General features: G+C 25.6%; 1 protein-coding gene across 5 annotated transcripts; it reads right to left on the bottom strand.

Moving 5' to 3' along the window:
• Nucleotides 1-540: 540 nt before the first annotated feature.
• Nucleotides 541-10,932, bottom strand: LOC112592095 (protein dispatched). Of its 5 annotated transcripts, none has more exons than XM_025336104.1 (12): nt 10,666-10,932; nt 8,162-8,291; nt 7,064-7,187; nt 6,000-6,176; nt 5,498-5,660; nt 4,018-4,235; nt 3,777-3,953; nt 3,572-3,704; nt 3,055-3,487; nt 2,592-2,979; nt 1,967-2,512; nt 541-1,888 (listed from the first exon to the last, which is right to left on the bottom strand). In XM_025336104.1, exons 2-12 carry the CDS (start codon nt 8,170-8,172, stop codon nt 1,010-1,012), a joined length of 3,249 nt encoding a protein of 1,082 aa, XP_025191889.1. In that variant the 5' UTR covers nt 8,173-8,291; nt 10,666-10,932; the 3' UTR covers nt 541-1,009. The 5 variants fall into 5 exon arrangements, with proteins under 5 accessions (XP_025191889.1, XP_025191884.1, XP_025191882.1 ...); XM_025336097.1 differs by having other exon boundaries at nt 1,010-1,888; nt 5,498-5,663; nt 10,627-10,932; XM_025336079.1 differs by having other exon boundaries at nt 1,010-1,888; nt 5,498-5,663.
• Nucleotides 10,933-12,599: the final 1,667 nt, after the last annotated feature.

The raw sequence follows: 12,599 nt of genomic DNA, 5'->3' as shown, positions 1-12,599 counted from the left end.
ATAATTTTTAATTAATACAATTAATTCCCTTTTTTCTTTTTAGTCAAATATACTTATTTATAATATATTTTGGAATATCTTTTTTCTTTTTTTTTACAATAAACTAATAAACATATAACTCTATACATAGGTATACTATTTTTAAAGTTAAAAAATGTAAATATAATTTAATATACATGTAACTTATACTTGAATATGATAACTATTAGATTGTTAAACTATAATATAATAAAAAATAGCATTTTATGAATGGCATTAATTAATTAAACTCAAAAAATTTCCTAAAATAATAAAAACATAATAACTTTATAAACAAAAGAGATCAAAATTCAAAACTAATATTAACAAAGTAAATATTTTATAATCATAAATAATTTTAATTGTCTACTCATATAAATAAAATGTATACTTAATATTAACTAATAAACATATAATTGAGCACAAGCAGTTTTAATAATTAAGTATAAATTTAAACATATACTATAGTTATAAATAGTTATAATTATTAATTTGTTTTTCATTTAAAATAATAGTTATGTTTTCAAACTCCATAAAAAAAAACCATATTTTAATATTATGTACAACAGGCATTAGTACTTATGTATTTATGCGTTGATAAGCACGTACAATTATCCCTCAAATTGTTATTAAAGTATAAAATTTGAGGTATCACAATGGTAGTTCCTAGCGCCAACTAACTTGGGTCATTAAACTTAAGCTCTATAGTGGCCTCCAAGCCTATAAGGCTGAATAAATCACCATAGAAATCCTTCAAAGCTAAGGGAAGCTAGTAAGTATTCATCTAATGAGTATAACCTTGCCAATTTAAGTATGACAATCAGTAAACAATCCCTATATCTGCCAGCTATGGTAGGAACACAGTACATACTATAGTATTTCATGGAAATGATGGGATAATAAAAGTTTATTAATAATAAATATCCAATAAATAATAAAATTCTGTAGGTATTTTCCGTGTTCAAACAAAAATATTTAACTAAAGGTATTCTTAAATGTGTATAGCATTAGTTTCATTTTTTTTAACCGCATCATTATCATCAATATTCAAATATAAACATGAAGTAACAGATTTTGAATTAGAAGGTTGACATTTGACTGGGAGAACAGTTAAAGTGTCTAACTCTTGAGCTGTAGATTGATTAACAATAGCAGTGCTTATACATGATACAGTTGATTCTGAAGCGACATTAGAAAATGGAGAAGCTTGTCTTATACGACTTTTATGTCTTTCGTTCACATTGATGTTTCGTAATTTCCTACAACAACGATATGGATATGGACCATGATTATAATCTGAACCAAATACTGATAAAAGTGATACTAAAAAAAAAGTTGAGTAGAACCAACTAATAAACATTATGATGATCAAAAATATGCCTAGTTGAGCATACGGTAAAACATCCGAAGGTAACATGAATGCTCCACTAGCACCAGTTGTTATTGCACCCATCAATGATGGGCAAGCCATTAAGGACAATGCTTTTGAAATAGCTGTCGCTCTAGGAGAATCTTCACAAGCCAACTGATACTCAATAGTATAATGCAGGCTAAAATCTACAGATAAACCAATAGCTACAGAAGTAGCAATTGATTCCAAAACATTCAGATGCCAGCCCATCAAAACCAACACAGCAATTGTAGTGCATATGATAAAAAATATGGAGAGCACTGTAATTACAGTTAATGAAATACTTGTAGTTACAACGAACATTATGATAAAAGCAAGAAAAATTGCAATAAAAGCTGATATTATAGTGTCTTCAATTAATGTCTTTTGAAGATCATAGAAACCAAGATGACTGTAAAACCAACCATTTCTTAGGCCAGGCGGAGCAGTTTCCATCATTTTAGATGACCATGATTCAACCTAAATTATAAACAATTCATTACATAATAAACATTTTCATTGTTAGTAAATAATTAAATAAATTCAAAATATAATTACTTGTTTATAAAAGAGTTCCATATCGGTATAAGATGTAGTAAAAATAAAATTACTTTCAAACTCTACAACAACAGCTTTTATAATTGGCAAGAGTGTTTGGTTTTCTGAATGAAATAATGGATTTGAAAACTTAGGTCCAGCTGCAGAAGGAACAAATATGGAAATTGGTGTATTATATACAATGTACATGGCTTTCATAATACAGAAATGAAATATATTTCTTGGGTATGGAAACTCAAAAGAATTACAACATGGCCATCGATCTTTTTCAAGATTATTTACACAAGCATGGCCCATCCACTTCACAAAAGTTTCCATAAAACAATTTGTCAATTGTGGTCCACCAACAGCTCGATAGAAGGGCTGTAAACGTAAATTTGCACAAAACTGCAATAGCCAACTTTGTGATTTTGGATGTGCTATATCAAAGTTTGGATCATACACTAAGTTTCCGTGATCTTCTGGGTCCAAATGACTACCCGTATCATTGGGAAACAAACCCCAGATAAAACGTAGAGGAACACGATTTTCTGGATTATTATCAATCTATAATATTAAAATTAAATTAAATTATAAGAATATTCACATTTTAATTAATAATAATTGTTATATGATAGAGACATACCCTTAAAATTCTTTCAAACCAAAATTGGTTTTTATATACCAAATCATATTGTTCGAATGGATGAGACTCTCGAAACAACTGAAATTCCACAGATTCTGGTAATTTCATCCCTGGCCATATCCATATTATAGTTATACTCAAAACACCCAAAATAAAAAAAAATATTATCCACACCCATCGAAAACGAAATACAATTTTCAATAACCACGCATTAAAAGAAGTTTGAATTTCGCGTAACATTTGCTCCATTGAAAGTAATTTATTAACTGATCCAACTTCAAATAACACAATATTATGCCTGTGCTTTGAGCTTAAAAGTACAATACAGGATGGCAATAAACTTACAGTTATTAACAAATTTACAAAAACTGCCATAGCTGAAAAAATACTAATTTAAAAAAAAAATAATAATAGTAATTAGAATAATAAAATATTGTGATAAATATAATTTTAATAAACATACCTAAAACAACTAATTCCATTAATAGCACTGAGAAATGATGATGCAAAAGCACAGAATGTCGTTGTTGTGGATAATGATATAGAAAGTAATGAATGTTTCAATGTCTTAGAAATTACATCAACCAAAGTACCAGCTTGGTCATTGATCTTGATTACTTTCCACACGTCACACATAATAAATGATGAATCTGCACTGACTCCAATTAGTACAATTATTGCAAGGACATTCATGAATGGAAAAAAATGTATTTGAAACACAAATGTATAAATAAAATAGGAAACAGATAGAGAAAATAATATATTCAATAAGGTCACAATTGTAATTATTATTGACCAAGTATAAAATAATACGCATAACATAATGAAAAAGGTACTCAGGAAAATTAGATATATATCCCTAACAAGCTCAAGGTCAAATAACTTTTCTTTAATACCTAAAAATGATAATATACATAATTATAATAATATAAATCTTAAACACATTTATCATTAAAGTTATTATAAGATATATTTCTTACCAAAATCAATTGCTGAAATGCTAACTAATGGTGTTGATAAATTAGCATCTTTCATTGCTTCATAAACATGAACAATTGATCCTTTTCCAAATGGTAAAAACATCATTGAACTTGTTAAAATATTAGTTGGAGCCTAAAATTATTTAAATAAAATAATTAAAAAAATATAATATGTAGATATATAACAACAATAAAATTGATTTACATGTGGTGGCATAAAATTTACATCCAAGTGATAATGCATTAAATTATAAACACCACTAAATTGGACACATTGACGTGGTATTGTTGGATGATCTGTTTGCCATTCAAACAACTTATTATCATGATAAAAGTGAGTACAACCTTCAAGTATTGTCATTGTTGCATTAATATCTCTAGGCTAAATAATAATACATAATATAAGTATTTCAAGTTTAAAAACAAATAGTTTTTATTTAAATTACTGTAATTTCTGAACAAGACTTATGTTTTCTTAACAATGTAATGTAGTTAACCAAAGACCACGGTGGGCAACACTCATGATCTTGTACATCACAGACATCTTTATATGCTACTAAGTTTTCTAAATGCTCCTGTATAAGACACATATCCTTGATTGCTTGGTATGTAAAAAGATGTCCACCATCACTAGATGTGAACACCACTCTAGCATGATCATACGCTACAAAATCATATAAATTTTAATCATTAATGTACTAAATAATTATGAATTTGAGATGTTGATACCTAAATGTTGGTCTGACCTAAAGTTATTCATTTCAAAATTGAACTAAGATTAAAATTTAATACAACTTTGTTAATTAATAAAGTTATTAAAGAAATAATCATAATAAGATTAAAATTGTAATTGCATAGCCATATCTACTAGATAACTATTTTTAATAATCTAGTAATTTAATATAATTATTTTTCCATTTAGCAATTAATATTTTTCAGTATTCTGCTAGTTATAGGTGTATATTTTTTTTATTATTATTATAAATGCTTTTGAGAATTACAGCAAAACATCTATATTTCAAGTTTAAAATTTTCCACAAGCAAAATTAAAATTCCATAATATAACTTATTTATCATTATTCCTATGTTTATAATTGTATCTTAATAATTTGATGGTCGAAACACAATATTTTCACAGACGACTCATGACCACTTTCCAAACATGTTGGAACTACATAACATTTTTAAAACACTTCTGATCTCCAAAAAATGTTTTTCAAAATTAAAAATATATCATTTCAAAAATTGTCTTACTCTTCTTCAACAATATAATATAGGTACAAAACTCAGATTTATAGCCCTAAAAAGTACTAAAATATGCATATATAAACTAAAAAATCTTTAAAAAAAAAAATTTCTTTAATATAAGCAATTATAAATTTATAACATTATAAAAATTGTATTATTTTGAATAAAAAATTAAAAAGTAATTCATAATATATGATGATTTAAAAATTTCTAAAAAAAAAAACTAAAATTATTTCTAATACTGTTAATTAGATGCAAAATTCAAAATTATCTGGAAAAGAATAAATATTTTTAAATATTTTTATTATCTTATATTCACGTAACTTTTTTTCTTCCACTTATGATAAATACAAAATCAAACGAATTTTTTAATATATAATGGAAAAAATAATACTAAAATATAAAATGTATAAAATTTACATCGTAAATATTAAAATTATATATTTGTATTTTGTAATCCTTAATGAACACAAAAAAATGTATAGCTTTTATCTATATAAATTTAGATTTATAGATATTTTATCTTTATCCTAAAATAATTAGCAAATACTATAGAATCTGAGCCCTATTAATATAGAATAATAACTTACTAACCATAAACTAGTAAAATACAGACCATTAAATATTTAATTTTAAGTTTAAATACATTTTTAAATAAATATTATTAATATTACTAACTTGGCCTAGAACAAAAAAAATCTAATCTACTCTTTCGTCTTTTCTTATCGTTTCGTTGAGTCATTATTTCAGTTTCTTCAAACACTTCATCATCTAATGGTGACGTTTGAGGTAGGAATTTTTTTATATCTGTACTTATAGAATCCACATCAGAATTCAAATTCTTCTATGTAAAAAAAATTAAAAAATAATGTACATGAATAAAAATGTATTAACAAGCATCTAACGTTTGAGGAATTGAATAATGTAGTATAAATACTTATTAAATATAAATATATTAATATTCAACGCCTAACTACTCCTCTTTATCTAAACTAAAAGTACAAAATTAAACATTCATAAAACATCTTTGATTAATAAGAACATGTTACCATTGTTTAGAAATTAAAAATTTACTTTTACTAAATTATCTAAAAAAATAATAATTTTTTGTAAAATTTTAAGTTATTAAAAATAAATAAAAATACTAAATAAGCTAAAAAAAATATTAAACATAACTTACAAAATTAACTACAACATCATTTTTTCTGAAGTCTATATCTTTATAATGTTTTGGTAATATATGAATTGGTATTCTTGTAATATCATCTATTAACTCTGTGCCTTTTTCCAATGCTTTAATTAAATTGTCCCAAGTAACTTGACGATTACCAATTTCAGTACCACGTGTCTCAAAACCCTGTTAAAAAATAAAGCATTATTTAAATTTAATTTTATATAATATAATTAATACAGTGATATGTATGTATGTATGTATGTATATATGATTTTATATAATAAATTCTACATATTATTTATATTACAATATTAATAAAAACTAAAGCAACTTAATTTTACTGAAAAAATAAACTTATTTGACTTTTATATTAATTGTATCACTCCCCCCAGAAATAAGTTTGTAAATACGCCACTGCCTCACTTTAAATATAATTATTAAACTACAAACTATTCTATAAAACAATCCCACTGGGAACATTTTATTAAATTAAATAAGTTAATTATCACATGTACCATACAGTGCAATGTAGTACTGCCAGAAAATGCATACCATTCATTATAATGTTTATCCATCATGCTAAACCAAAATAATCAAAAAATAAACTTTTTAATTTATGATTTCAGTTTTTGAATGTAATAATTTACTGTGTAAATTATTTTTTTTACATGTATCAAAAATATTAAATAAATATTAAAAAATTATAAATTTGTTTTACCATTTTTACTAAAACATTATTAAGAGGATACTACAAATATCTTTTATAAGAAAATCACATTTTCATGTATGCATTATGGTGCACACTGTTATTAATATCAATGATTAAAGTGTACCTTAAATTGTATATGTAGCACAATAATGTTTCAACTATGTACCACAGTCAACAAGTAATACACTTAGAAACATAAGTATTAAAAAATGCCGTGGCAGTTTACAATATCTATATACATAAATAAAGTCTATTATTTATGTATTTTTATAAATGATATTTTTAATGAATTTAATATAATCAAAATTTTAACTATAAATCATAAATAAATTAAATCAGTACAAAAATTTTAAATACTTACAAGTTCAGGATGTGAAAACTCTGGTAAGCGTCCAATAAAATAGGGTATAAGAATGGTACTACTGCATAATAACACCACAGTTATTATTACTTTACGTGGATGATTTACTAATAATTTCACATACCTAAAATAATTTTTAAAATAATGTAAATATATATATATGAAAAAATAAATACAAATTTTGATAAAAAATATTAAATTTAAATAATAATTCATTTTTAGTAGGTAATAATAACTAAAATTCAATCATATTATATCCAAAAGTTAAAATTATAAAAATTTCATTTTTTAACCAATATAAAACTATAGTATCAAAATATAACTTATGAACAATTATATACAATTATTTATAATTATACTAATTGCATCAACATATGCAATAATGTCATTAAAGATAAACTCTAAAGCATATTAGTATGAACATAAGAAAATAATTTTAATTTGGTATAAAATTAAACTATGAGAAAAATGATAAATTGAGAATCAAACCCAATACTTCAGAAAAGTTAATTAGTCAATTAAAATATAGTACTAACAACTCAATTTCCATAAATCATAATCACAATTGTTTGTTTTAATAAAAAAAATAACTATTTATATTACATATCATGTCTATCTAACTTTATAATATTAATAATTATTATTAAGACCCAAATTATTGAAGAATAAAACTAAATATAAATAAACAAGTATAATATTAAACACATAATTACATAAATTTACGAATAATATAAATCAAAAATATTTATTAGCTATCTATGTATAATGCATAAAAATACTTGCAAAACAATATAAAGCTTTTAAAGATGTGAGAATTTTTTATTTATTATTAACTTTTTATGAAACAATTTAAATAACATTAATAGCAAATTATAAATTTAGTATTTTATAAAATACTTAGAAAACATAATAAATTTATCTGGCTGATCCCTTAATTATTTTAGACTCAAAATAGTTTAATATCCTGTTAAAAATCAAAATTTGTATTAAACATTAAATATTTTTTATTTAAAATTCATAAAATATGCAACATTTATGTAATCATCTTAAAATATTAAACTTATATTAATTAATAAAAATCAAATAAATTATATTTACCAGTCAATCATTTTAAAATTATCACACAACAAATTGAAAACTTGATTAACAAAATCGAACAATAAGTAGTAAAGATCTTATAATACTACAAATGCATGTCTTCCAACCATTAATTCTTTTTTCCTAATTTCTGAAAATATAAATACATAAATAAAAAGTATTAAAGATGCCTCTCCATAACTTTATTTTAGTTTAAAAACTAAATACATTACACTTTAATATTTAGTTCAAAAATAAATATTACAACCTAACCCTGCTGTATCTTCTTCTTACTGTTTTTTTTTTTTTTTTGAAAATTTTTGAAAATTAATTTTACATTTCTCTATAAAACAAAACGATTATTTATTTGATTGTTATAAAACATCATAAGCGGTATTTCTTTTGATTCACCTAAAATAATCAATTTTATTTTATTTAACTATAGGTACCTAACCTATATATAATTATTACCGAAACAATTAATAAAATCGGTTGAATAAGTAGAAATAACCATTGCTAATAAATTGACAATTATTTTTTGTACGTGTACCTCCTATACTCGTCGAATATATAGCAAGAAATATTTATCAATAACTATTAAGTATTACTGTATTAATGAAGTCTTATAATTATAATAATGAATCATAGTTAAAAAAGAAATATGATTATAAAGATGTCTAAACGTATACCACTCACATACACCAAGATTGACACTTCCGAAATTATTCAGAAAAATTCACCAGCTAAACGTGTGTTTTTAAATAGTTGACCTTAAATAGTGAACAAAAAATGTAAAATAACAATAATATTATTATGATTAAATACCTACTACAAATTCTAATCTAAAGCATTATGCTATAATATATATAATAATATTATGATTGGAATGATTAGTAAGCGGTAGCTGAACATATAGTCCGTGCCGACGATCGACACATAACTATTACAATTATTATGATATTACTAAATAGACATTTAGTATATATAGAATGAAAATATGCAGGCAGGTAGAGTTGCACTATTATAATATGTTCATTTTGTTAAGTACTCAAGTAGAACAATATATATATATATTATAATATAGTATATATTACTTATATAGTAAGAGTTGTAGACATATTATAGACAATTAAACCAAAAAACAAGCACATCGCTCATAAAAATATGCGGCTTAAATTATGGACGAATTTATAAAATATGAAATATGTAATACCTACGTTTGAGTAAATGAGCATAATTTATTTGAACGAATATTTTAGATAAATATTAATTAATTATTAATGTATTTTTGTATTTTGGAGAAATTTTACACAACGTACGTTACCCTCTCGTTTGAATAAAACTAAAGGGAATGTCAGTGAATAGGTATCACAAATATTGATATTTGAAAAATACATGAATTGAAAACGTATAATATTTATAAAAAAAATACGCATCTGCAATAAGTAGGTAGGTATTTATCTACAAAAGAAATTTTTAAAAATAAATCTTAAATTGTATTCTTTGCTTTTTATTATACGTATAATATACTCTACCGTAATAAGTAATAACGCATTTTCAATAAATTTATTGATCCAAAAATTTTGCATTTTTTTTCATAAATTTAATTTTATCTTATTTTTATTTTCATAAGCTACACATAATATTTAGCATTTACTTTACACTATGGCGATCTCAAACACAATTTAAAAATGTTGAAATTTATATGTGCAAGAAAAAACAATCTGCTCTATCTAACTCATTTTTAAATATATATATAAACCATTAGATCAGTAATAGCTAAAAGTAGTAATGCAAAAAGCAACCTGTCTCCGTAAAAGTATTTACAAAAAAAAAAAATGACCAGTAATAGGCAATAGCCAATACTCAATAGGTATAAATAGTATAATCCTATAAGTAAATCTGTAATAATCATATAATACTTTATTGAAAACTTTTTTACCGACAGTATACAAGCAATCAACTGGTATACCTGATCGAATTCGCAGGCCTGAAGTATAGGTCAGTGGTTATTTTTTAAATAAAAAAATATACTAGAGTAGAAAAAATGTTCCTGTTAATAATGAATTCTATTTTCTATAAGATATATGTATAAATCATTTTAAAACCTATGATCTGCATAAAAATCATGTTAAATTTAAAATAAAATTCTCCTAATAGTCAACATCAACCGCTATTCAAATCTACCGTACGTTTTTCTCGTGGTTTTATCATATTGATAATAAATTTATCTTTGTTTTTACTATCTTAATATAATTTAATGAATTGCAGTTGAAATTGAATGTGTAATGAATAATGATTAACGTGTTAATAGAAAAATAGGTCTCTTCATAACCGCTGTCTGCTCGGAAACTTAAAACTTTTTGAGACAACAGATGTATATTATGTATTGTCAAACAAAACTGTTTGCCGTAGCACGCGGTTTCCTGTACCTGGGTACCGATTTACAGCTTATATTATATTTTGTAGCAATGCCGGGTACATACCCACATATCATTTAATCATCATAATACTATAGTATCTACCTACGAGCCAGTTCGAAGACGGCTCTCGGAACCACAATGATGGCGCACACGGTTTTATACGTATTATTAAAACGATCGCAGACGATGGCCGGATATCGATTTACGGTTTGTTTTTTTTTTTTTTTTTGTATCGACGACGATCTATGCCGCGCGCGATAAAACAACAACAATTGATGCACTACCCGTGCGATCGGCAACGAGCGACGAGCCATCCGCACACATCGCGCTCACGACACTGAACTGTCTGGACAGAAGACTGAGCCGCGAGCGCAAGAGAATGTCGTCGCCGCCGCTGCTGCCGCCGCCACTCGGTAGATCGTTAGAGCCTGTTCGGGACGTGCCGGGCGCCGCGTTAACACGGTATAATATACACTCCATAATACACAACCAGTGAGTAATGATTACGGGCGGGAAAGCGCGGCGGGAACACGGTTCCCATGGAAACAACGGCATCACTGCACCTGTACGGCTGCAGCAGTAGGCTGTACCACTCCCACCAACCCAACACCTGTTGGTTCGCTCGAGCTTAAAAGACGCGTGTTAAGGGTGAGGGTGGACGGGGGATACGAGCGTTTGCCCGTGTCGATGGGTTTCACAAATGACAAACCCGTACACTCGTCGACATGACATTATAACACCGTCGCGTGACAATGGACACGAAATGTTTCCAAAAACGTCCCGACTCACTAGGAAAAGGCGATTTTTTTCGCGTTCTTGTGGTACACATTCTATACGGCGATAAAAAATATATTATGGTATCGGTGGTCGCTCTTGTCGACGTTTCAACGATAACGTGACAATGGCAGTAATAATGACTATGAACTTAGATCAAATATGTCAAGTACTAAAATACAAATAAAAATCCCCTAATCCCCTATAAATCTTCGATTTCGGCTTTACAGGATACAATTTATTATGTGGTCATGTGTGTGTCTGTTCAATTAACAATAGGATTTTCTAATGATCGTATAATTTTAATTTTGAGATCAATAATTTTGCCGTAATCATTAAATAATAAATATAGTACTTTTTCTCATTTTTTTACATTTTAAAAATATGATTTATGTTCAATTTTTCATTTAATTCTGCATACATTTCAATGTGGGGACTAAAAGAGAGGCTATAAAATCTGTGTAGTACCCAATAAAGAAATAAGCTATAATATTATTTTGAACTAATAATTTCATTACACTAATTAATCAGAAGGTTCAAGGTTGTACATTTTTAAATGTAAATATAAAACAGTAAGAAAGGAAGGGCTACCATTCTAAAAATTAGATTAAGACTTAACCCTACAATGTAGCTAAACATTTATGTACAAATGGTTAAGAAACATTAAATTAAAATTGAAATTTTAGAGAAGTGGCAAGATATATCTAATTTTTGATTGAATTAAGTTACACATCAAAATTTATGTTTCAATAATAAGTAAACAAAAAATTTGGGACATGATGTTTGAAAAAATGCATTTATATTGTAAATTAATGATTTCTTAAATATTTATTTATTTATTTAGTATTATTGATTTTTAGTGGGGAAGTTTATCCTTTTAGCATTTGCTATAGCTTTTTAAGTCTAACAGTGAAACTTCAGTTTCACTCCTAATTTTGTCTATACAGCTACACCCAATATTTGGATGCTTATCTAACTTATTAGTGCAATTACTGTATGAATTGAATTATGGCATCAAGAGTAGGCTTGTGCAAAGTCTAATCTAAAATAAAATATATTTTACAACAATCTAAACAAAATTCATATTTCACACTTTTTAAATAAAAAATTAAAAAATTAGAGAAAAGAAGTCTTAACATTCATTCATTTATAGTGAAAATTGAAGTATTTTTACATTAAAGTAATAATTAGTATTATTTTATCTTTATTTTAGATCCGAAAAAAAAAGGATTTTACAAAATTTTATCAAAGTAAAATAATAT

The sequence above is a fragment of the Melanaphis sacchari genome, unplaced genomic scaffold (assembly GCF_002803265.2).
Source record: "Melanaphis sacchari strain LSU unplaced genomic scaffold, SCAv2.0 Contig0_pilon_pilon, whole genome shotgun sequence".
Lineage (NCBI taxonomy): Eukaryota > Metazoa > Arthropoda > Insecta > Hemiptera > Aphididae > Melanaphis > Melanaphis sacchari.
This window is presented reverse-complemented; position numbering and strand designations above follow the sequence as displayed.